The sequence below is a fragment of the Manduca sexta genome, chromosome 28 (assembly GCF_014839805.1).
Source record: "Manduca sexta isolate Smith_Timp_Sample1 chromosome 28, JHU_Msex_v1.0, whole genome shotgun sequence".
Taxonomy (NCBI): Eukaryota; Metazoa; Arthropoda; class Insecta; order Lepidoptera; family Sphingidae; genus Manduca; species Manduca sexta.
In genome coordinates, this window is record NC_051142.1 from 10,055,558 (window position 1) to 10,078,078 (window position 22,521).

General features: G+C 33.0%; 1 protein-coding gene across 1 annotated transcript in view; it reads right to left on the reverse strand.

Moving 5' to 3' along the window:
• Positions 1-22,521, reverse strand: part of LOC115445084 (extracellular sulfatase SULF-1 homolog) — a 111,793-nt gene that overhangs the window by 16,723 nt on the left and 72,549 nt on the right. The window contains exons 4-5 of the mRNA XM_037444476.1: positions 4,146-4,297; positions 3,673-3,842 (exon numbers count right to left, since the gene is read on the reverse strand). Coding sequence (XP_037300373.1) covers positions 3,673-3,842; positions 4,146-4,297 — 322 coding nt within the window. The remainder of the gene's footprint in view (positions 1-3,672; positions 3,843-4,145; positions 4,298-22,521) is intronic.

Sequence of the window (22,521 nt, forward strand, 5' to 3'; positions counted from 1 at the left end):
CACAGGAGTCGAACAAAACAAACATGAAACGAAACGTCTTACAGCAAGTATTATAGATATCCATTCTATACCTGACGACAACATTGATATTTGCTTGTCAAAGTCAAGCTATTATTTATTTATGACAACATTTAAAAGTCTCATGAATAGTCATTCTGTCATTAATTCGGAATTGGCTCTTCAAGATGGATCTCTAAGAATTCCGGTGCAATAATAAACGTTGGAATTTCAGTTTATATAACCTACTTTTAACTGAAGATCTCATATATTTAATATGTTAGTTGCTTAGAATGATCCCGTAATTTTCATTTAATATTGAAAAAAATATATCTACATGGAGTAGTAGCTGAGCTTTAAAATAGGAACAACTAGAATTAAGGCATTCAAATTGGGTTTTTCAGGGATACAATTCAGAATCATGGTTTTATATAAAAAATCCTTTTTTACAATAATTGGCGATTAATAAGTGACTGAGTTCTAAGGTAACGAATACATCTAAATAAAATATTTAACATGACTTATATACCGATTATCTATTTTGGAGTCATTTCTAATTAAAATCAAACATTTTTTTCGTATATTGTTCATGTATTTCTTTAGTTTAGCTAACAATTTTAAACAGTCACAGAATAGGAAGTTGGTAACCAATATGTAGGTAATGTTAAATTACTTTATTGTTTTTAGTGATTTTCGAAGGCAGTTATTTTTTTTTTTTGCTAAAAATTTTTTATGAGCCCACTTCATAATATAAAGGTATGAAAATAAAAATAAATAATCGTAAAATTTTGCATTAGATTCTTAAAAAATGGTTAACCAATCTGGTATTTAAAGAACCCATTCATTAAAAGATAATGCATTTCTACAACTTACGCTATTGTTTTCTTTTTATAATCGCATAATAAATTAATTATATTAATGTTTACAATCCCCATTGAACAAATTCCGAGAACGAAACGAAACAAGTCATCTATTGTTTATGTCATGGATATAAAATGCTTACTTACATGTCGTTGTTCGTATTGTAAATGTGAGTATTTAGTTTCTCTTTACAAATATTGTAATTAGTTGAAATTAAACAAAATCAATGAGAACTAATAATTCATTGTTTTGTGAAATTTACACTAATGTTATATATATTGGTTATATTATGAAGAAAAAATACATGGGCTGTGGTAAAAACTAAGCTATTGTGATATAATCTCATTTCTCTCGTGTCAATAAAGCGAGTAATAAATACTTTGTTCGACATGATTAATGTATATTTTGAGCTAAGCCTTACAAATGGGTATGGCTTTTTTATTTCATACAAAACCCGAAGCTTTGCAAACTACGCTCTGAATAAAACTGTGCAAATTAAAGACTAAAGACTTCGTGAGAAACAGCCTATACACCTGTTTTGTTGTTAATCTAGATTAATATTTATCAGTAATTGATAATAATTAGCTTAATTCTAGAATAAAGTCAGAACTATTTGTTTAAAGATGATCTAGGGTGCATTTTAACGATACTGTGTAACCATAACAACAGGAGAATAACTACAAATGGGTGAAATTAGGTACATATATGAAATTATGGAGTAATAATTTGTTCCGTCATACAAAGTTGTATTTTGTGTTTTTGCATAATTTAATAATTTTAAGTTAGTTACAATACGTCACATTCTTAGGGAATAAAATTTTAGGCAAATATGGTAGCTTTACTTATTGAAATAAGTGCAGTTTAACATTCTTGCAAAAAATCTAAGTAGCCACTTAAAACGCTTACAGACTGTATTATAATAAATGTTCCAAACTTCGTAAGTAGGAACTTTTTGGGCATCACGTTTTCAAACTCCAGTCCAAACTTCGCACGGTTTACGAAAAAACGTCCAACTTTTTACTTCGTTTGACGTATAAATTTTGTTCAAAGCGTTCCAGTTAATAGCCTCCTTCGAATTTAAGTGTATAATAAAATAGCTGCGCCATTTATTCCGCCGCAATATAGGACGATGTCCTCAAATGTCCCGGCATGGTACCTGACAGTAACACTGAAAGATTACCCGAGCTACATTAATCTGCGCCTACAACATCCGCTGAATAAACGGCATCATGTCTACAGAATTGAAAGCGATCGTGGTTTAACATTTGTTACCGGTGTATCTACATTGAAAAGGGCGAAACTTGAGGACTGACTACGCAATGAATGTATTATGTTAATGTAAAACATATAAGTAATTAAATATATAAAACTGGGGAATGCCATAGTTATATTGAATGAAACGGAATGTATCTAATACAGGTTTCATTTAAAAAAGGGTCAAAAGGATATATATTATTTGCTTATCGGCTTTTCTATTCCATTTAATAGACGGCATAATAATATTGATATATAATTGCATGGTGCCTCATCTCTGAATTATATTAAACACAACAAAGTCTAGATTTGCTCCAACAGATATTAAAAAAATGTATCGCATGAATACCGAGACCTAAAAGTCAAGAACCGCTAAAATTTCAGCAACATTCAACGAGTCTAAACATTCTTATAAAACATAAATCGGCCTTGCACGCGGACCAGAGCGGAGGTAAAATTATTCAGGGCGCAACGCCGACCATAAGAGCACGTGAAAATTTAGGAGAGTTCTCGTGAAAAAAACAAACTCGGCGACTGGCGGTCTACGGACCCCGTACATCATATATACTCATAGACACTAATTCATTAACAAAGCAAATATAATGATATAGCAGTAATGTTAATAAGCATTATAGACAAGGCTTTTTATAATTTAAATTATGAATTAGACAACAAAAGGCTGCTAAATGCAAAATGTGATAGAATTTTTCTTTCTAAGTTATTATCTTTTTATTATGCATCGTTGTCTTGTATAGAAAAGGGAAACTCGGAAAACCTCCGCACGGGGACAACTAAATTCCACTTACAGTGTGTGCTCTTAATCTCGTGGTGTTAACGTAACCCTATGTCGCAATATTTATAAAATTATATTATTCTTCTTAAAAGATCGCTGTTTTTGGCGTATGTGCATTATGTATGTGACATAAATAGTCAAGTACAAATTATTCCTTAGGATTTATTTTTTTATAATTCTGTGTATAAATTGCGAACATACCTGTGATTTTAATTTAAATGAAGTAGGTATTAAACCTAAAAACAGACGGTGTTTGTGATCCCACCCCAGAGAACCCCAAAACCCGGTCAACTCCTTAAATATTTAAAGAGGAGCAAGATGGCCGCCGCGCTGGCGAAAATGCCACAGCAATTAGTGTTTTTGTTGAAATATTTAGAGAGCGCACCGAGTTATTATGATTTGAATGTTTTAAATGTAGATATCAAGTGCAAAAAAATTACTAATTGAAAGCTTTTAATAAATATTTTCTCACAACCAGGACACTACGTCTTTTCGTAAACAGTATATCTATACTTTAACCAGTTCTCATCTAATTTTATATAGAAACTTCTACCTATATGTCATAGTAATATTCACATCATCAATTTCACTTCTCTTAGTTCACTTACAAATGCAGTTTTGCTGAATAGACGAATTGACGATAATTGTTCAAAAATTGAAATATTAACACACTTAGTTATATTTTTATGTAAAATCTTTTCTCCATATGCTTACGCGTCGTTATGCAACTGTAAAGGGAACGAGACGAAGGTTTGTGTTAAACTTACTGATGCGTGGTAACATTGAAAAAGAGGTGAGAGTATTGAGGCGCGGAGTCTTCAGGCCCGTGTGGCGCCGGGAACGACATCACCAACAGAACTGGCTTGCGCGAAAACCTTCGTTTAGAAGCGCGAAGGAACGCAATCGAGTCATTTGCGATGAGGTCCGGGTAGTAATCCTAGAAAAAAAATGCCATGAATCACGAATTCAGATATGATATACGCACAATGCGAAGATTACAAGTGAGGTAAAAAGATTAATGGTTGATGAAGATGAAAATGAAAAAAATTAAAAATATCTACCATCAACTACAAGATTTCTCCTACTTATAGTTTTAAAGAAAATTCTTACAAAAATATCGCAAAAAATTTCAAGTTCTAATCTGGAAAAAATGCGTGCAATGTCTATGCGTGATGCGAATGGATCAGGTTTATAAATCAACAATCTTATCGATACACAAAAAACGCTTCATAAAACTCACTCTATGATAATCGTCTCCGTGTTTAATCTTCTTTCCATTCATGTTGATGCTGTAGTTGTAATACTTGGAGTTCATGATGAGGCCGCCCCACTCGCGCCAGCCAGGCGGTATATAAGATCCATTGTACTTGTTCAAGTACTTACCGAAGTAACCTGTGACAATGGCGAGCTTTATTAACAAGTTTTTATGTTGTAAGTTTTCAGTAAATTTCAAAATAATAGGGAAAACGGGCTATAGTCTTTTATTGTGACAGAGGACAGTTCGTTATACTACTTCTATTGTAAATCTTTGTAAATAAAATAATGAGTAGATGTAGGTAGGTATATAATACTTAACTTTAAATCGAATACTAAATATTTTTTTTAGGACATGAGTAAGTTACATATTTCACCACTTTTCATCGTATTATCACTTTATAAATGCAAATTATGAAGACATTTTTTCCATACGAAAGCTTTGTCCCCCATATCCAATAGACAATACTTGACAGATTTTTAATTTCGGCGGCAATAATGCAAACGCAGGATGGTTTTTAATATTTGCGCGAGGCGTGACTGCGGTGGTGGGAACGGCTCCAATCAACCGGGTGCCTAGACACTGATTACTTTTGCCAGAACAATACGGTACAAGTAATGAGATTATAGCAGCCACATTGAATATTAACATCATTACATAATTATAGTGGCTTTAATTGTACTAAAATAGGCCTTAAGAAATATTACTTTGCCAATAAATATTACAATCCAAGACGTATTGTCTTGGATTGTGTTTTGTTAATAGGCTATTTTATTAATAATTTTTTATCATGTTTATCAAACAATTAAGTCATTTGTAACCCAATACAAAAAGCAAGATAAAAATCCGGTAACAATTTAACATGACAACCTTTTGACAACTGATAGAAGGATACAAGTAAAAAAAAATAGAGTCAATGATATCTAGTGACGTCATCAGGCATTGCGATGAGCACGATTGAAAGATTTAGCACGCTACCCCATTACGCACTGATTATAATACTTGAAATATTAATTGCTACTCCAATTCTTAAGCCAATTTAATCCTAAGTACAAAACGGCTTCTTTTCGTATTATTTGCTATTGCTTATAAAATAATTGTTAAAATCGATCATAGCAAAATATCCTATTCAAACGTTAATCGCTTCCTTCCTTACGTTAAATAAAGCAGGGGTCAAGAAGGTAAAATACTGATTATTTTTATAACAGTATGGTATTGTATTGTATCAGCCTATTATGTCTCAATGTTGGGCCAAGGCCTCCTCTGGATCCTTTCATGAATGATTATGCTATTAAAAATATTTACGTGGTAGCAATGATGCTCAAGACTTTGTATCGCAAATCGAGGAACTTTACTCTTGCAAATTATTTATCTGTATTAAATTTTACAACGCTACCGCTCTTATATTAAACTATAATATAATTCATCGACACAAGAAGACAACAAGATGCCGGGAAAACGTAAACATCTGTAAAAACACAAATGCTTAGCGATTTCTTTGTAAATGTTCATACTTTTTTGCAGAAATGTTTTTGTTTTATAAATCCACCATTTCTTGTAACAGTTTTTGTTATATTAATGAGAAATTACAATATAAGAAATTACTAAATAAGTGCCGGCACTCGCGCGTCGCTGTCACACAAAACTACCAGCGTCCTTAAATAGTTGCGACATGTTTAGAGAAGGAAGATCATTGTATATTAAGTGAAAATGCGTGACGATCGTGAAAATCATCCAGTTCTCTATAATTATAATAGACCAGAGTATTGCAATAACATTTTGTAAGCGAGATACACCAGTGCTAATATATCTTCTTCGTCGGAAGAAGACATGTTATCGTGTCAAAATCGGATAGCTGAAAACCGTCATCTCTCGCGGCGCCCAACGGCACGTCCGTGCCACGACATTTCTACATGTTTTAAAAAATTACGATGGCGCGGCGCCACGTCCATGCCGTGACTGCGCCCTACGTCTTTTCTGTGCGGCCCGCGCCTAAGGCAGCCTTACTATAACTTCGTAATACTAATAATTATTATTTCGATAATAATAACAGTTAGGTATCCAACTGTCAATATGCGCAACATGACGTATCATAAGCATGACGCTTACAAAACATACAAGCTTATAAAGTAGAAAATCTAGTTAAATTATATGTATGAGCTGTCATGTCTAAGAGTTTAAGTCTCAAAAACAAGGACCGTCATAAGCCGTTACCTGTAAACCATGTTTGTAAAATAAAGCGTTTTAGCAATTTGTCACGTTCATTTAGGGCTCTCGATGCGCTTTCCAAGGTAATTTGTTTCACATAATAAAACAAATAAAATGTTATGTTGATTATAGTGTTTTATATGGAGAAGGTTAACTTATTTTATAGAAGGCATAAATTCATTCGTAAACACCTTTTAGGGTTATTTATTGTTATTAAAAATACTTTGGCTTAATTTTGCATTCCAAGCAGTTTAAAAACTAATTGGTGAAAATCAGTATTTTTACAAAAATGGAACAACGCAGAGGAAAAACAACGAAAATTTCCTATCTAATTAAAGGGCCTTAAGCCAAAGAATGTTGATCGTAGAACGCAAATAAATATTCTTTCACACAATTGCCTTCCTCGAAAACAACAACAAGAAAATAAGAATCTGCGTAAACAGACTTTCAAGTCGACGGGATGAGAAAAAAGAACTCAGTATTTTTAACATTTTCAGAGATTCAACTATAGAATCGTTATTACCAGGTATTCATAGTAATAGTTAAAAACAACTTTATAAAAGGACAGTACTTAACAATTTTTTTATTTAATAATTTTGTTCGTAGTTTAATAACCAGTATCGTAGAAATTTATAGTTGTCGAAATCATGTCCCAGGAACTATCAGTTTAATATGTTTTAAATAATTCAAACTATTTTACGAACCAATTGTCAGTGATAAGGCGAATTATTACTAAATACAGGGAAAGTTCTAGCAAATTATGATGTGGTTGCTAAATGAGCACTTTCCTAGAAATGCTATTGAAACAGCTGCATAAGTTTAAATTAATTTCTTGTGATTAATATTGCCGTCTGCCCGCTAAAATGCTAGCTTAAATCTACAAAACCCATTTTTTTTAAATACTACTTCTTTATAACTATAAACGATGCCAGGCTTATTTTGTTGATATCTAGATCTAGAATTAAGGATATCGCTGATCGATATCAAAGAGCATGACTTTAAATTCCAGCGCCGTTTTTTATTATCCTTCTTTTTTTTGTATTATATAACGGCATTTTAGCGAGCGGACGGCAGAATAGAAACTAGTGCAGCCATAGACTCAGCATTAATACGTATATTTTGCTCTAATAATAAATTGAAATAGAATTAATTGACTTATCTATATCTGTGCCAATTTAGCTAACTGTGGACCAAAGTTTGTTAACCTTTAGAATCTGCTATGTCTCGGAGATAGATTATTCATAACCTACTAATAGACTGATTGAGGTCCATTCAAAATATTGCTAATAAACTGCAACAATACTCACGGTTTGTCTCAAAAATATAGAACTACCTAAACGTTATGTATATTGAAACCTGGCATCATTATATATTTTTATATAAAATTTTAGCTCTACCTTCTATATTCTATACCTACTACGATATAAATACTTAAATGAAAGAACAATATACCTACGTCGGGCGTCTTATTATGTGTGACACAATATAATTCATAATTATTATTGATATTTATAGATTGTTATTTTAACTGCTCTCTCTAAATTTAGCTGATATAAAGTTATGTGTATGCAATAAAGCGGAATTTCTCTTTGTTCTTAATGAAGGATCGTAAAAGCCTGGAAATTTATTATCTTGTCACGAATTTAAATAATTATCAAGTTTATGTATGTATTTAAATATTTTCTTTAATGTCGTATGTTAGAATACACAAAATTTGTAAGTCTTGTGTATTTGATGATAATGCCGCAAATATAAGATTTGATATAAATGGTTCTGTAAACAACATAAAAAACCTTCATTATACAGTTTTTAGTATCTATGAAAGTTTAAAAGTTATTGAACGATAACTATAACAATGAATGGTTTGTTGAAAAGAATTCCGGGAATATATATTATCTACCTAAATCAAGACACGAGCAAATAATACAGCGAAATCTAAAAATACTCTTCCATGAATTCTAGAAATTTCTCCGGGATGTTTTCCACCTATAAAATAGCCGAATTTATAAACATTTGTGTTTACAAAAGGAACGAAAGAGCAACATAATGTTTTCAACACAGGTACACAGGTTAATTAGATTGTCGCAATTTTTTATGCTTAGCTTAGCTGTTTCTCCCTTTATTTTGACGTATAACAAAACGGGGCTTAAGTGTAAACCCCCGGCGAAAATCCCATTTGTTTGGGACTTGATGACGTGTTCACCCATCTCACGTGTTACATTATAAATATGATGTAGAGAAATCCGAGAATTAAACGCTGACGTCATCACAGATTTTGTTGATAAACAGTTTAGTGGACCAAAATAAAATTACATTCGTAAGTTAGAATTCTATGTAAAGTTAAAAATAAATAAAACAGTTCAGTAGACTGATGGTAACATGATTTGCAATATGTATTTTTTATGTACAATAATAAATAATAATATAGTACAATATGAAATAAAAAATAACTTGGTATTTACATCTAATCCAATACAATTATAAATGGTAAGTTATGTCATAAAAGTAAGTATTTATATTCACAAATTTCTAGTCCTTAAATATATTCACACTCTAATAGTAGATAGAAGGTAATCTGAATGTAATCAATTTTGTTATAAAAAGAAGTATATTTTTAAGATAAATTATCTTACAATACTTTCTCCTGTGGACATTAGAGACCATCCTTTGTAACTAACTCACTTACTTGAACATTTTAGAATAGAAAACCATGGTTTTGGCTAAGAATAAGCAATCTTACACTGAGGAGTATATGGTTGGTGTTTCTTTACTTCTGTGATTTCGACTTACTTTATTGATAAGCTTTCACGGGACTGTCTAATTTTTATCGCGTCTCATTAATCGGATACACCTCAGGGAAACCGCACGTAGCCGTCCGAGTTTATCGCGTTCATGATACGAGCACAAAAATCCGAATGATTTAGTAAACAGATAATTTACCTAATTTTATTTAAAAAAAATCATTACATTTATATATATTTACGTACTAATGTGATGTCAATTATTTTTATCAAAGAAATAATTTAAATAATTTATTGCCATTGTCATGGATAACGTACACTCGAAAACTAACTTAGATAATAGTGTTCGAACGATTAATTTCCAACAACAAAATTACAATAAAACGCTATCTAGCCCATGGTATGAAATCATCCACTATTCAACATTTACGACAGCTCGTTAGTGCAACATTGCCAACTATCGTTATAAGCAATAGAAAATCACGGCGGACACTAAGCCCCGAGCCGATATTTTACGAGACGGTAGCCATCCACAATCTTATTTCACACCGTTCAGTATTCTGCATCGGAGTGGAATTTTGTGTCAGCTTCTTGGGGCCTGTTGCAGTTACTTGACAATCAACAAATTTCACATTAAATACGTGTGATCTTAACTACTCTGGCTTACAACTTTCAAGTACTGAGATGCAGGATTAAAAGCTAGTAAATGTATGTAACAATAAGAACTTATATAAATAATAACTACTGCAATATAAGTTGCCAAAACAATATAAGTTGATAATAACCTGACCTACGTTTTACAGCTTTATGGCAGGTAACTTCAGGTTGAAACTTTCTCATTCATGAAAGACTTTAAAATAATTGATTTCGAACTTTTTTTGAACTTTAAAATATAACCTGACTGATGTCATTGGCAACATTCGTGAATCGTGAATAATGATTCTGCGGAACTATTAAGTCCCAAACAAGAAGGAGAACATGTCTACTTATGTAGGCTCTCAGCACCACCATGTACGGAATCGCAATTTACTTTGCTTAACAAGAAATCAATTCATTCAGATTATTTCAAGAACTAGATGTTTAGCTAGCTAGATACCAAATACTATTCAAAGTGAAACTTAACTGGGGAATCTTTGAAAGACATGAAAGGGATTAAGATTTAAGTTATTTAAGTCGTTGACTTCTGCATGATATTACGTAATCACGAATTGTATAGACGTGTTACGGTTAATAACTGACAATGTCATATTTTGTGGTATCAGCAACATCTCAGGAATGTTGGCTTACAGAACTGGTTATAAAAGCAGTGTAAAATAACTTATAATATTCTGACAACGTGCCTTCAAGTGTTACAAAACATTGTTTCTCCAAGAAGGTACCAAATTGTAGAGAGGTAAAAATGATTAATAATGTGCTCTATTACTAAATTTCCTGAACATAATTCGGCTCATAACAGAATTCAACTCAATCATCTAAAATAAATTAGTTTTCGCATGCATTTTTATTATCACTTTTGTGATTCCATACGTGTGGTATATTATTCTATTCCTACACCACTAGATGTATAAACATAAGCCTTCAACTAAGCCTTCTAACTTATTTTGAAACGGTCTGCATCCAGCCTATATAATTTTCCGACACAAAAACTAAAATTCCAGGACTTTTTTGTGTACTCAAAGAATAGTCCAGCGTAACTTTATCAGCTCAGGTCGTGTCATGACTGAGCAAAGTAAACGTTATCTATGTAAGTAAAAGGGTCGTATACAAAAGCTCGCCGCGGCCAACTAGATAACTGAGGACACGCAACCCTGTCACTACTACAACTATAATTGTAACATACAGAACACGAAAGTATACTGAAGTAAACTTTTTCGGAAAAAAGTTCTTATGTTGTCTTTATTTGACATTTATATGGATGTTTAGTCTACCAGATATACTTGTGTTTAGTAAATGTATCTAGATCTATATAATTGAAAATCAGTTGCCACGTGTATGTAAGAGCATCGCTTGAGAACGGCTCTATCGGCTTGACTGATTCCTTTTTTATTTCGTTCCTAATTGACAAGACAAGGATTGTATCAAACAATAATATTGAAAAACCAAGGGGAATAGTCGGCAAATTGTTTTCTTTTTCTATAATTTTTTTTTCGTACACACTAGTATCGGTAACGACTTATGCGATTTCAAACATTTTTTTTGTGAATTGTATCATAGGATAATTTTGGTCCTGATAGGCGGCGCTATTGTCAAGACCTAGACCTATACCTGGATACTAAAATATGAAAGGTAGTTTATATAAAATATGGTCTGTGGCAGACCATAGACCAGAGTCTGTAGCAGGACGTCTGCTGGGCTCACTAGTTATACATATATAAAAATTAGTAAATGTATGGTCCCTATGGATGCCTAAACGGTTGGAGCGATTTTAATCGACTTTCTTTTAATTTTAAGATTAACTCTGCGGGTGATCCTGTGAAGTTTAGTAACGATCAGACCACCATCTGTCTATAGATAATAATTATTAGTGCTACCCGCGCAAAGCCGGTGCAAGTCGCTGTGTACAAATAACAAACAAAGTATTAAGCTTAAGATATTTCCTGAAGTACGGTCGTAGTGAATCACAGGACAATGCAAGCTATCCTTAATGTTATTTTTTGTTCTGCTGGGATTGAAGTCTGCGTAAGTGCTATAACTTTATAAAATAGTTTCTCTCTGTGATTACTAAATATCTATAAAGTACGAATCAATTTAAACGTAAATGCAAATATTGTGTGAACCTTTCCCTTAGCTATTGGATATTATCGCAATTTAATACGAAGGCTAATCGAACACGAGCGAAGCCGGAAAATGCCATTAGCTAATATATCTGGCCGTCTGTTTCGAAGATAAACATCACAACTGCCAATGCCTTCAACTGCAGATTTATTTGTAACAAAAGATAAGCTAACCGGATACATCTAATAAATAAAGTCTAGTTTAAGCAAATATAAACCTAACTGACTGGTCAGTTAGACCTTTGCCCGAAAAGAAAAAGTAAGTTAGTAAGTTGTGTTTTTAGTAACATATTAGCTTATAAGGGCCGTAAATATTAATTGTAAATAATATTAATAAATATAAATTAAACCCGTACCTACAAAATATATTTTTTCTGGTAAATAATTATTTAACACAATAATGAACATACATAACATTATTGTTTTTAACAATTTTAGGAGATTAAGTACATATATTAAAGTTTTCATAATACATAAATGCTTGTAACATAAAGAGTAATACAGTGCGTCGTATGCGAGCCCTAGAGTCGCGTCTTTGTGTGAAGTAGGTGTGGGCTGTCTTAGTAACGAGCGCGCCGCAGGGCTTCAACGTCTCAACCATCGCCCTTCGCCAATTGTTTCTTAATTACGCACAACGAGTCAGACGAAAATTTTACTTTTTTTAATTGCCGCACTCACTCGCTGAAATTTAACTGCGGCTCGATGTGAATGAATATCATATTTGGCATGTATTTTACCTAACATTTTAAATGTTTTACCTATGTATGTACGAAGTTGTATTATAATATGTATTGTTAAGTATAATAAGTCATGGTACTGTTTATTTGAAGCATTTCTACACACACAGAAAGAGAAAATGCCGAGAAAATATGCTAGCGGAAATGGTATTCTAATTATACAAAAAATTTGCAGATAAATAACTATCATCAATATTCTTCGCGCTAAAAGTAATGGAAGAATTAAAGTTGGCACAATTATTTAATGTATAATGACTAAACATTGATGTATTAGTGTTGTGAAAAACTCATGCGCATTTTTCCAATACAGCTTATGATAAATATCAGCACAGTATACACACGACAGATGACTGTTACATACATATATTGATCAATAAAGAAATAAATTATTTAAATGATCTTGTTAAACATTAATTAGTAATCGCGCACGCATGGAAGTATTATATACAGCATGTTCAAAGAAGTTGTGCAAAGCGGAATTCATGAAGTAGAGCATAGCAACTTTAAAGGCAGCATACGGCCATATATTATATTTTATAACTATATATTTATGTCTATTAATGCCATTTTGAATCCGATACGTTAGGACGTATCGGATTGATTGATGGAAAATGCAAACTACCAAAATTTGAAATCTGTAAAAACACGGAATATTTCTGAGGTTGATTATTCAGCCTGTAAGGATTTTTGTTCAACACTAATGACTACAAATTAACATTGCTTTATGAAACACTCTGTATAAAAACAAGAATATCCAAGTTCCACTATTTCTGATTCGTGTTATTTCCGCATCGATTGCTGCACGAAGAAGGTTGGTTTTTATTCTGTTCATGAAATATTTACAACGTAATTTATATTTAACACAAATACTGAGCTATGTTGAATTATCTTTAGTATAAATGTAAAAATGTAAAATAATGATAATTAGGAACTATTGCCGTAGAGTAAACTGTACTATAATTTCAAAGAAACGATATTTTGTAGCTGACATGCCTAATTTTCTTGTCAAACAAACTATATATCTTCATTAAATATAGATGCAAGCTTGCAAGTTCATAGTTCATTTTATTTTGTAGATACTCAAGATAATCAATAGCTAAATCACGTGTTATTTATTTTACTTTTACAAATTGTCAGTTGTTATAATATAACTAAGACATATCAAATTGAGCTTGCTTTAAATTGTCCTCAATGCGTATATTATGAAGTCGGTTAATAAATAGTCACACATTTCTCAGGTGAGATACAGATTTCTAAACTATTTAAAGCTTTCAACATTTAATTAAGCGTAGGCCGGCCTCAGTAATCGTTTTAAATGATTACCGAATGACATTCCCTTCTGATAATATTTGAAAAATCCTACGCAGTAATCGGAATACGTAATTAGTAATTACGTAGTTTATCGAAAATCTTAATTCGTGAATATCGTCTTAAAATTGAAACTGTCGTACCAATTAACATTATTACCCTTGTGGCCTTAAAAGGATGCGTATATTCACACATTCGCCAGTACAATGTTGTAATCGCGATTCTATATAGAAAATTTTGAATCATTCTAATATTTTTTTTTATCGCATCATACAACCTATGTGCTTAGCCTGAGAATCGCATCTAGGTCCTCACGATTCAAAATATATACGCATTACACTGCTGCTAAATTCCGCCTATACCTTTTAAATAGCACATTTCATAATATTATACCAATATACCAACTGATAAACACATCATGGGCTGCAATTCGGTCGATCGCTCATTAATCAGATTTTTCTAGATCTTTTCAATTAGTTTGTTGCCTGTCATTTATGCAGGTATGTAATTATATAATGAGGTCACAATTAATCATTCCACCACGAGACATTTACTAATTTATAGATAGTTGTCGATGATAAAGGATATTAATTTATAACTCCGCTCGTTAGTGGCCAGATTTGAGGCTACTGCACTATCGAGGTCGGTTTAGGAATTTTATTGACCTACAGAGCGGTTTTGTGAAGTATAAAATCTACATAAACCAAATTAACATGGCTTGAAGTGAGAAGTAACATAAAAGTCTGGAATTTATAATATGCATTCTACGATCATAAACTTATGTTATTCGGATTCCTCGAGTTTTACGTTTTAAAAACATAATATTTTAGTTCGATAACACCACTCTATCCACCAGACGTGAAGGGCGATTTTTTTTTAAAAGGAACCCGACACTACATATGAGTAGGTACTAATATGCATAAATGCGGTCTGCATATCCTTGTAATGGTAATTATATTATTATAAATAAATTACGAAAGGGAAACCGACAGGAATCTGGTTATATGGAACCTTGGCCATTGCTATCCACTGATTTAGATATTTGTAGAATACAGACGAATAATCACGAATACGAGTGCGTAAACAGTTTATTCGGATGTATTCGTTACTCACAATTCATAGACATATTTATTCGCCAAGTTATTCGATGAAGTATCCGCCAATAATCTAAATGAGACATGAAGCTGATCAACTTGACATTAGATAATGTAGGTAGATACCTATACTAGCTACAATTTTATAATAAACATGAAACTGGGCAAGTTCTCTCAAATTACTTTATCATACAAGTACACCCATAATTTACTAAATAGATCAACTACGCAAGTACATATTTAAAAAAAAATGTGTTCATATCCTACATTCTAACATTATACCGTTAAGGTGATTCAGTTTTTATTGATGCTAAAAATGATGCCACCCAAATGTTAATGTTTAAAGCGTAAAATCGTCTTGTCTGGCTGTAATTCTTAATGTCAGTCATCTGCCATCGCGGTGGCGTTACCGAGATTTCTTATTGCCTTTTTTGCCAAATAACGTTTGTGTTTGAGTAATTTATTTTTCAAGCGTAAATAGTGACAGTTAAATGGTTAGTTGAAACAGAAATACACAAACTCCACGCCTTTATCCGGGAAGGGGTAAACAGAGGTACAACCAGGCCACCAGCGGCGAATGGTGAAATTTGCAGAAAGAGAACTCGACACAACATATAGGTACTAATATGTATAAATGCGGTCCGTAAATCGTTCTAATGATAATTATTACATATATTCTACTTAAAGGGAAGCTAACAGGAATCGGTTTATATGGATCTTTCGCCACTGCAAGACGTACTAGGCAAAATCAATAATTAGAAATTAGAGATAATGCAAACCCAATTGTCGGATTAACTCTGAATTTCCAATACATTAAATGCTTTTAATTAAATAACAGATATTACATTATTTTTATAATAAGCGTAATGACAAACATAACGTTAATCAAACGTGGGGAGCGTAATCTGTCTAATACCTAAACTTACTTCCATGTATAAGTACTCTAAACGTTAGCGTAGTGTAAATAAAGGTGGTAACAAGATGGGCACGTTTTCACTGTTTGTAAACCCGTGGGAGTCGGCCTCAAAGTCCACATGGTAAGGAAATCATGTCCAAACATCAAGCAGTCAAGTATGTCAACCCTCCCACACGTTTAATCTTTGAATTACTGCAAATAGGATGTGTGGGCCATAGTGACATCACTAATACGTCAACGTGTCTAGCCGTTCAAATTAAATTTTTATTACGTAAGCGGAACGCACCTTATGAAAGAGTCTCGGACCGCTGTGGAAGTCCATTACGGTAATAGTTTATTGATAACATCAACGAACCATTGAGAAGCTTGGCATGAATGACACCAACGCGCAATAGGGTTGTCACCACGAGATTGAACTTGTTTAAACAAATTGTCGATACTAATTTAAAACAAAGAATCAGGGTTCACAACGCAGCTGCCAACTTAAATCAATTTATTAAGGTTTTCGACCCTACGAATAACAAAATGGAAGTTCTGATATAGGTACTAAACTATATTAATACTAGCACGATATAAGCATGTGCAAGACTTATGCCAGCGCCACGTGCGTCGACCACAGACCGCGATGAGACGGCGGAAGCTCTATCCGATTTGTCTCACAGTTAGTTACTTATGCAACTCGGCGGCAGATCACGATGCGGCACAATATACGAGACATGAGCGAATTTAGATTGTCATAAAATATGCAGTTGATTTCTTATGTTTACGCGAATGTAAACATTGAAATAAAACTATTTACGGATTTAATAGCCGTTATCTATATTATTATTTTTGACATTTTGAAGACTTTGAAGCCTTCATGGTCACCTCAGTCCGTCCCGTGACCACTTTATTTCAATATGCAGTTGTTATTAAATATAATTGTATTCCGCTAAATTACAAGTCATAGATAGGTTTTGTTATACAAATCTTACTTTTTGTTTCAAGAGAATTATGGAATAAATAGTACACTCTATCTGTCTGAAAAACAGTTTCATTAAAATAGGTATTAATGTTACTAATGTTATGTTATTAATGTTACAGCCATACTGTTTTCTCACCACCCTAATGCTAAAACATAATATTATTATAACTCAATCAACAAAACAAGAGAAGCCATTCAACCCTCGTTTAGTTAAATAAAATTACACTACATTACAGAGTTATTTACATTGAAATCGTAAATTGATCATCAGGTAGGAAGTATCAGGGTCTCCATAAGTTATTGTCTTTGTTTGTCGTTACACACGTAATAAATAATTGTGCAAAAATAACAACGACCCATTGAATATTCAAAAAAAGATTCCCATTAAGAGTTTTAGTTGGCTGATTGAGTAAATTTTAAGTATTCGACATACCTACATTTCTTTTGATTAAATAGTAATTTAAATTTAAAATATTATTATAAATCTTTAAAAAGAAAAAAGCATTCTCAAATTCATTATGCGTTCAATTATATTAAATGTCTTCAATAAATAAACGCGCAAAATGTTCGTTCGTTTTATATTTTTTTATCTCATGATTCATAAACACTGGGAGGTCGGGTGCGTACTGTTTATCTGGTTACTTTATGATTATGTGTTAAATAATTTCATAAATAGTGTAGAATGTAATATGATTTTGCGCTTTTGTGCATTGAAATAAAAAAAATTAATATATATTATGACCATTTTCATTGTACAGACTTATATGTACTGTGTAACTTTCTTCCGTAGAGAATATATATTGTTTTAATACATGTGGATGACGTCGTCCGAATTGTACTTTAGACTTCTACAGTGCTGTAGTTGTGTCAGCGTATTATTATTATAAGTTCCTCCCGAACTTTGTATCCTAATGGAAAGTATTATTGCATGAATCAGGTTTTATTTTACTTTCAGACTTTACTTAAAATTTCGGTGTCAATAATCCCTGCTTGTTTTCGTCGTATATGAGTAGTAGGCCATAAAGCTCTTATGACTTGGTCCACGCACCAATCTGAAGGTGTAAGTTGCATACGTTGCGTGACCTGTGTCCTGTGTGGGCGGGCGCTGTACTGCCGTATAAATATCTGAATTATTTATATGCATCAACACCACAATTCTTTCCTTAACGACAGCCTAAACTATTACTAAATTAAAATAATGGCGTCATTTATTTCGCGTTCCTTTTAACTGTCATGATATTTTGTAAGTAACCTTTATGTCTGAATGGAGCTAGTTAGACGGTAATTTAGAATGAAATGTGGTTGGGTTTGAAGATATCTGATGGAAAATGTCAGTCATTAGGCGCGGCGCTATTTGTAACATCAGTTATTATGAATTCATTTGTTCACTTCACGATTATTTCAGTTGAATTCAATATAACCTTTGATTTATTATGTACAATAATAATATGGATCATTCTATTCCAGTTTTATATGAATAGTTCTCATACTCTACTACTTAGTGTAACTACGTGAATGAGTAATGCTCCGATGGTATAAATCAATTTACATGTACTAGAAGGTAATACATGTTTTACATCTACCGATCATCAAAATAAAGTCGTAAAATCAAATATTTAATACTTCCGTACTTCGCAGTACCGTAAGGGCTCACGAACAGGAAACTAAGCGTATAGAAACATTAACGGGCCCTATTATATGTTAGTACCTTCGGAACGTCGTTTATGTGGCGAACTACAATGAGGAACGTAATAAAAACCGCGCAGGCACGCACCGTCGCGTCGTTAGAACAAGTATGTGAGTAAAAATAAAACGCCACCGAGTGTGTGGGTGGCCACCGTTCAAGGAGCCATCGAGTGCAAGTCAAGGACGGCTATTGACAGCTCAATTAGACATACAATGACTTGCCAGATAGCAGGGCATCTGTAAAAAGAGCCTCTCGACAGTGGGCCGCGGTCAAAAGCTTTGTCAGTAATCTAACCTACATGTACTGATATACAGTTGCCGAACTAAATGAATAAAACGTTTCATTTTCGAAAGTAAATTCTCAGATCTATTACCCGTAATGTTATAAAAGCATTAATGTTTTTTCTACGCCTCATCGTTTATCTACTCTAACGTTATTAAATATAAATTGAAATGATCGAGAATTTCAGAAATATTTTAAATTTTCCCAGAATCGAAAAACTGACAAGGACGAAAAATATAAACTGTTGTTACATTAAACGAATACAAGAATATCAAATATATTATTTCGTCTAGACTTATATTGAATTCATTTACATTAAGTGTTTATATTATTTTTTGAATATTATAATTATTTCTACGTAGAATATTCAATAGATCCTAAACAATTATGTTAAAACACAGCCCTACCAGGATAATTGTTTACTTTTTCCACAACTAACAAAGCGCAAGCCAAGCGGAAAAACGAATGATCTGATCAAAGAACTTCTATAATAGGGTTTCCTTAACGCATCCCCAAAAAAGAACCAGTTCCTTTGCTGTTCCTGTTACTGAACGGGCGTGGACGCCGCTTCGGACCTGGCTGACTGCCAACAGAAGTGTTTCAGTACAGATATGTTTAGTCTTATGGAGTGATGACTGATCTGATATGCTACAGGTTATCAAAATGGATTTACATATTTTGAATATTGGACCGCGACCAATGCGAGTCATAAAGGAGGTTAAGAAAATGTAAAACAAATGTTGCATTAAATGATGGATGTCTTTTGTTAATTTAATTTTCTCATTCTAAGTGCCTCTCGCGCATAATTTATAAAATAAGTAAATATTCACAATCAATCAACCTGACACTTCACCTAGCTTGTAGATGTTATTAGAAACTTCTTCATTAAAAGCGTGTGATTTAGGGAAATACCGATATTGTCAAAATGCTATAACACAGGTATCTTTAAACGTAACGTAAAAGTCCTCTGCTCTAAACCGTATTCTATTCCAAAGTAAATATTCAATATGTTGAATATTCTAAATGAACAACTTTTTGAATTATTCCGTCATTCTATTACGCAGGACATTTCTTTGTTCCTTAATCTTTAGTTTTCAGCTCCACTGAGCTACCGTTCCCAATAACATTGGATTTATTCGCTTTAATAAATTCACCTGCTCCTACAAACGAGTAATTGAATAGATTCTTATATATAATAAGGAATCCTCCTACATAAAACAATATCTGTACACGAGTCCACTACTTATGCGTGGGCGAACCGGCGACTGCCATTCATGCTTGGCTTAACGAATGAATGAATGTCACATAAAACGCTTATTGATAGTAATATACATTATATTTACATAATGTTACGTGTATTCCGAATGAGAATTTTTAAAGGGCATAAAACTTACTTTAATAAATAAAGTTTAGATGTCTCATATCGGCTTACCCAACGGTAACCCTATAACATAGATGTGCTGTGTTTTATATAGCATTCTTTATGGAATTAGACACTTGTAGGGTGAAAGACCTTACGCACGGCATCAAATAAATTAATTAATGAAGAAATGTTAATATAATTGAGAGTGCCCTAAAATTAGATTACAAAATTGGGAATGTCATTAATTATTGCATGATGGTGGGCACTACTAATTCTTTCCGGTCGTTAAGCAGGACATCCAGAGGGCTATATTTTTAACAGAACAATTGCCGCAATTGACGTGCCGTAAAATAACAACGTAAAGTCTTCGCCTAGCAGACATAATTATGAAGAAGTAGAATTAGATTCAATTAGAGACATCTACGTGGGATAAAATAGTAACTTCCTTGAGTCAAACTCATTATCTAATCGAGAGGATTGATTCAACGTTAATAAATAAATAGCAGTACAATACAATTTGGAATCGAAAGTGAAGAATACATAAAACCTATAACATGAAAGTAGTTACAGGAATTTTAATCAACTTAATTGAATGAATATCAAAGGAGGCCTTAAACGATTACGAGGCGTTATTATCTCCTTTTATTCTTTAATGGATACGAAGTATCTTTTACGGATGACAGACGCTAACAATCTTTGACGCGCGCCTTCCGCCTCACTAATTATATTCGTAATGAAAACCAACTCAAGTTCATGGACGCGAAGATGTTCTTAAAGTATTATCCTTCTATGCAAGGACAATAATTTAACCGTTATAAAGTCGGAGCCTGTCGGTGACGGCGAATATGAAAAAAAAAATTGATTAACTTATTCTTGGTATTAAGGTTTTTTAACATTGTCATATTGTAGTTGATGTTGTGTATATATAGCCACAAAATCCTACTGACAATATACAAATATGATGGCTATAGTATGGTATGTATGACGTTACAATTTCTCGTGTTTAGAAATCTAACCTGAGCTAACCCAAAACCTCACGAATGAGCGCTATAAGATGTGAGTTGATAATTATTATTACCCACATTTTGTTTAAGGCGTTGTAAAATAAGTTATTTTTTATACGTATATTGCAAAGTGACGCTACTTCACCTAATGGCAAGTAAGTAGCGTCCAAATAGAGTTTCACCTCACGAGAGATGATAATCTCTCGCCGGTTAGCAGCATTATGCCGGCCTGTTTGAAACCGGATATGCACTGATTGATTCCGGAACGCGACATACTTACGTGGGTCACTATAGCAGATTTTACATTTTGTGTTCGCTATATGGACGGATATAAGTATCTTGCCACCAGCAAACTCATTCTCCTGTGTGTTTCCTTATAAACATATTTTACTGTTGCTGTGTCTAAAAATATGATGTATCAAATAATTATGGGAAAAATACAATTTCCCATAATTATTTTATACACTAGGTATTAACTGCCCATGCCCAGTACTATATAATGAATACTTTAATGACATAAGTGCAATAAGGAAATCCCATTACAGGTACACAAATTATAAGCATCTCATTTACATCGCATGTGTGACCTATCACTTAACTCGTGACCTTTAGAAAGGGCCCCATTATTGAGACGTTCTCCCCACTCTTTTACGGTTGATGATTGCGAAACGATCGCAGCAACTTAACGATTCTCTTGGGCAACTAGCGACTTTCTGAAATTGTTTATCTCACGCTTGTTTGGCGTTTAAAGCATGTAGCTTTCATTTGTTTGTGCTTTAACAATTTGTGACTGTTATGTCAAACACATCAGCCTTATCTGTATATTTGTATAATAAAATTGTAACAAGCCGATGTCTATACGCTATAGTTATTGAAGGAAAGCTAATGGGTGCCTTTATTAGAGCAACAGAAGCCAAATCAATATTCTTTAGATTTTGGTCTATCTGTCTGTATATTTGTATAAGCATCAAGCAAAGATTACGGAATGGGATTGAATTCAGTTTTCACCGATGTATGGCTAGAAGTCTTACTTTAAAAATAGGCTCCATTTTATCCCACGAAAATAATATGAAACGGAACTTTTATCACGAAAAAATCTTTATCACGTGGACGTAGCTGACAGCGAAACTTAATAAATTTGTAATAATTGAGTTAAATTAAGGAACAGTAATGAAACATAGTGTATACTGAGCCACGTTGGAGGAGGTAACAGAACTGCGTTACATTTCTGTCATTTTTGGCCTATATAAATCTTCTATTGACCTGTCAGTAGTATACTAACG